Source organism: Sander vitreus, chromosome 14 (assembly GCF_031162955.1).
Source record: "Sander vitreus isolate 19-12246 chromosome 14, sanVit1, whole genome shotgun sequence".
Lineage (NCBI taxonomy): Eukaryota > Metazoa > Chordata > Actinopteri > Perciformes > Percidae > Sander > Sander vitreus.
Genome location: NC_135868.1, coordinates 10,001,912 through 10,006,728, shown reverse-complemented (window position 1 = coordinate 10,006,728; position 4,817 = coordinate 10,001,912). Strand labels below are relative to the sequence as shown.

The following is a 4,817-nucleotide window of genomic DNA, read 5'->3' as shown; positions in this document are numbered from 1 at the left end:
TCACACCAGCAGAGTAATGATCACTTCATCATCCTGGCCTTGCCACAGCATCTCCCCTTCAAATGCCACCTTCCCGTGTTTCCTGGCTCTCATCAGAATCCCCACCACCTTATCAGAGATTCGAACATATCTGTCAAACAGCTGTCCAAACGTGACGCGGATCTCTCCGTCTGGATCCGGATCAGCCATAGTCCTGATCACGTAACACATGTCGGCTATCTCACGGTGGATGTGTTGCTCGGCACGTTTGGCTCTCTCTGCTGTTTTGGTTCCCTCCTTGGGGCGACCGTAACCCTCTTCGCCCTTTTGGAGGCGGAGAGACATGGAGTAATCATAGTCGAAATATTCACTGAAGGGGTTCAGTTTCTGGTTAACGTTGTGCTCTGAGGCCCAGTTCTGCCAGCGGCTCTTGAGGTTTCCCACAGTGCTGTATTTCTTGGAGAGGGCGTTGATCTTGTTGATATCCCCAGCTTCCTTTTTGTACCTGGGAGGGAAGTCAGATTATATTACAGATAAATAAAAATATAGAACACACTATCTGTTTTGAACCAAATCATCAACAGTGAGAAGTTGGAACCTTTTATTTTTGGTCTTGAGGGTCAATGCAGACCTAATTGACGGGTTTCCGAATTAGGTAAAAAACCTCACATGGATCATGCATCAAAGTTGTCTTTGTGCTTTAAACTGCATGAATTACAAAAGCAATACCAGTATTCATTATCACAAGAAGGAAACCTCCCTGGTCGCCTGCCTCTCCAAATATGCTAAGGTTGGAAACCAAAATACTGTAAGATAACCTTTGATGTCTTTATTTGACTATGTTTTTTTCAGGTTGTCATGGAAGAGGAACTCAATCTTTGTGTGAAAATGCAACTTCCTGGAAGACTTCCCATTTTAATCTGTGAATTCATGGTGCACTAAGGGAGTGTAATTACGTTCAACGAATAAAGTCATCTCAAATATTTCAACAGTCCTGGCTTTCTGCCCATCCTGTCAAATCAAGCTGCCCTTCTCTCCACAACTAGTCTTAAATTGCCAGATCTCCACAGCTCTGTGGAGTAAGGTCTGTCTACACCACACATACTTTCTAGGATAGGAGAAAAAAAAGCTCTGGGTTGTCTGCATTTCTTTAAACCAATCACAATTGTCTTGGGCGGTGCTAAATTCCGGACCAGCGATGGTGGCTCTGCAAAATAATCTCGGGAAGGAACTTGTTTTGGTGGAACATTTAGACCTTGCAAAAGAAAATGCCACATAAAATAATAAATGAAGTCAACTGTTCACACAATACAGTAAAGTGAGCTATTTAAATAAGATGGATACATAGTTAAATGGAATATGACCTTACCAGTGTATTGCCGTGTGTACTTCTGTCCATAGCAATCCCGCCACTCAGTCCCAAACTTCCCAGTTAGTAAATGCCATAAACATCTATTATCTTTAAATCTTTGCAATAGTAGCAAAGCAAAAGGATATTGAGAACGGCAACACACAGAGAGCGGAATGGGCCTGGCATCTGGTGACAAAATGAAGCAAACTGATCATACTCACGTTGGCACCGGGGGTCTTTTAATCCTCAATACTGACTCAGACTCTCCTTCAGAGTTGTTTTGCTCGGCTTCTTTCAAAAAGCTTGTCCTGTGTGTTTGAGCATCCTCTATGTCCAGCCTCTCCTTCTCTGCCTCATGGCGTCCACTGTCGTCTTCCTCACCACCACAGGTGCGTCTCTCTCCTTGTCCTCCTGCCTCTTTTTCAAGCTTCTGCTCTTTCTCCACCTGCTTCCAGCTTTTGGTCAGAGATGATACCACGTTGGAGCATTTTCTGCGGCGTGTAGGCGAGCTTTTCTTTTTCAGAAGCCTGTCAATCTCCTCACCTGATGGCAGAGACTCCTTCTTGATCCTCTCGGTCATGAGCCCGATGCCAGCACTTTTGTCCTGAACCCCACTGGTCACCGGCTTCACCCCTTGCTTTACCTTGATGGGAGATGGTGGCTCAGCTGGGGTCTTCACCTCCTCAGTCTTGGTGATATCTTTGGTCTCCTTGTGAGGAGTTAATGTCTTCTGAGCCTCTCCAGATCTGATTATGTGATTTTGAGAAGCTTCTGTTGGTTGGATTTGAATGGGAGGAGGCTTCTTAGGTTCCCATGTCTTTTTGGGTTCTACCACTGGTCCTCCCAGCGAAGATGGAGCCCAGCCGCTGGGTTCACTGGCCTGCTTCTTCTCGTTCTCCGTCACCCATTGTTGCCAGCTGCCTGTCAGGCTGCACACCTTGCTAATAGTGCGCAGCTTCCTGATCTTCTTGTTGGCGGATGGTTTCCTTTGGTTGGCCTGTATGTCAGACATACTTATGAGTATTAATGTGTCAATTTAGGCACATTTAATCCTGCTAAGTGCTTCCTTAACATCTGCCAGGTTGGCCTGAACAGATCCATATCCTCTCTGCTCAAATCTTTGTTTTCTGTGGCTTTTTCTCCCTCTGCTGCGTCCTACCTTCACGCTCGCAGCTCTAAAATGGGGAGAGCAAACCCTGACATGACGATGGAAGGTATTCCAGTCATCCCATGCTACTCTCCTGATCATCTTTCCCTGACATAGGTCACCCCTGCGGACTCATGTTTCATCACAGATTGCAGAGCTTTTAACTAGAGGTAAACAGGGCAGTAGACCACAACATGCTCAGCTTAATTAGCAAGTGCAAAGATACAAAGACCATAAAAGACACACCACTTGATATGTATTATCTGGGATAATCCCTTATTAACTTTTAAGCTTCACCTGATACATCTTCAAGCATAATGCAAATATATCTGTTAGAAAGTAATATACAGTGGCACTCATACGTTTATGAACCCATGCTAAAGTTGACTAAAAAGAGGAATAAAAAAATCATCTTTTGGAAATTGAATAAATGAATGAATAATGTATCGTAAATAAATAAATGTTCTTCCTTAAAATACAGGGGGCATAAGTATACACATCCCTATGTTAAATTCCCATAGAGGAAGGCAGATTTTTATTTTTAAAGGCCAGTTATTTCACGGATCCAGGATACTATGCATCCTGATAAAGTTCCCTTGGCCTTTGGAATTAAAATAGCCCCCACATCATCATAAGAGAATACCCTTCACCATACCTAGAGATTGGCATGGTTTTATTTCAGTTAGCCTAATGGCTGGTTTGATTTGCGTTGAGAGATGATTTTATGGAAAGTACCCCATGCCAATCTCTGATTATTATTTTCAGAAACTTTAAATACTGAAATAATTCACAATGTATGCTTAAATGAGAAAAAAAGAACACTGTAGCTATTTAAGAGTTTATATAACACTATCAGAATCTACTAGATGTGGCCAGGAGAGTATCACAGATACAAGGAGACACTTAATCTGAGGGGAGAAAAGAAAAAAGGAGCTTCTTGACCAGGAAAGAATGTCACACCTTAAGGAGACGCGGATCTCCTGCTTTACACATTAAGAGGTTTAAACTTGCAATGCAGCTGGGAGTGAGATCACAATTCAAGCAGCATGCATCCTGACATTAGCACGATCAACATCAATATTTATGCTTTGCTACATTGAGCCTTGATAGAGGTGTTGAGTGCTGTTTTAATAGCTGTGTTATTCAAATTAATTAATTAAAATTAATTAATTACAAATTATTTATTTTATGTGTGTGCAGAGGAGGCTAATTTATAAATAGAACTCGGCACACATGCACACGGACCTGAAGTTGCAGCTGTTGGCAGTCTGTCATGGAGAATGGAAGCAACTCTTGGAGCATCAGCACAAGAAGTCTCTTCAGACGAAGTCAGAGTGAGTTCACATTCTGCTCTGAGAGGAGGGTTAGTGCTCCACCACAAGGACAAACAGGCTCATTACGCTCTCAGGTTGGGGAGCAAAATACACATGGATAAAACTTCTTTTTGCACCTGATGTGGTCTAATGTCTTTAAGTGAAATCGAAGCATTTTATTCAAAAGACACTCTTATATAATACACATACAGCAATCAGCTATAGGAATCACAAGAACTCATAAGCTTCCTTTTGTTATTTTTAGTTACAATGATATACTGTATACACAATGTTTTTCACTCTGTTATTATTATACACATTACACACAGGCCTGAATTACACACACATGCACTAATGGAGAGATGTCAGAATGAGGGGGCTGCAGCTGTCGATGGACAGGTGCCCTGAGCAGTTGGGGGTTTGGTGCCTTGCTCAAGAGCACCTTGGTAGTGCCCAGGAGGTGAACTAACACCTCTCCAGCTACCAGTCCACCACCATACTTTGGTCCAGCGACCCTCCAGTTCCCCACCCCAACTCCCTACAGACTGAGCTACTGCCACCCCTATACGAGTCAACATGAGCTAACATATTGTGACTTGGTGTCAGTGAAGGAAGACAAAGATGATGTTTTATCTTCAGTACCTCCTCTGTTAGAGTTTTAGATACTATAATAATAACAATGGCCACATTAGAAACACACAGTCCATCTGTCACATCCAAGACAGCCCTCAAACCCTGTTTCTATTTGTAAAGCACCACCTGGAGCTTTTACTGCTTGTATTTTTATGTGACGGCAGAGAGCAGGGACCTGGAACACTTTTGATGGCAGTGGTAGCACAAAGTGTACCATCACTTCTTCAGACTGTGGCAAAAGGAGGATTATTCATCTTTCCTCCCGCACAATTATGTCACAGCTAAAGAGGTGTTGTTAATCAGGAAGTAATAATAATAATAATAATAATAATAATATTATTATTATTATTATTATTATTATTATTATTATTATTATTACTACTATTATTATTAT

General features: G+C 42.1%; 1 protein-coding gene across 1 annotated transcript; it reads right to left on the bottom strand.

The window, feature by feature from the left end:
- On the bottom strand, positions 1-2,342 carry abrab (actin binding Rho activating protein b). Its single transcript, XM_078266987.1, has 2 exons — positions 1,552-2,342; positions 1-484 (listed from the first exon to the last, which is right to left on the bottom strand). The coding sequence occupies exons 1-2, from the start codon at positions 2,340-2,342 to the stop codon at positions 1-3; spliced, it is 1,275 nt and encodes a 424-aa protein (XP_078123113.1).
- Between the last annotated feature and the right edge of the window lie 2,475 nt (positions 2,343-4,817).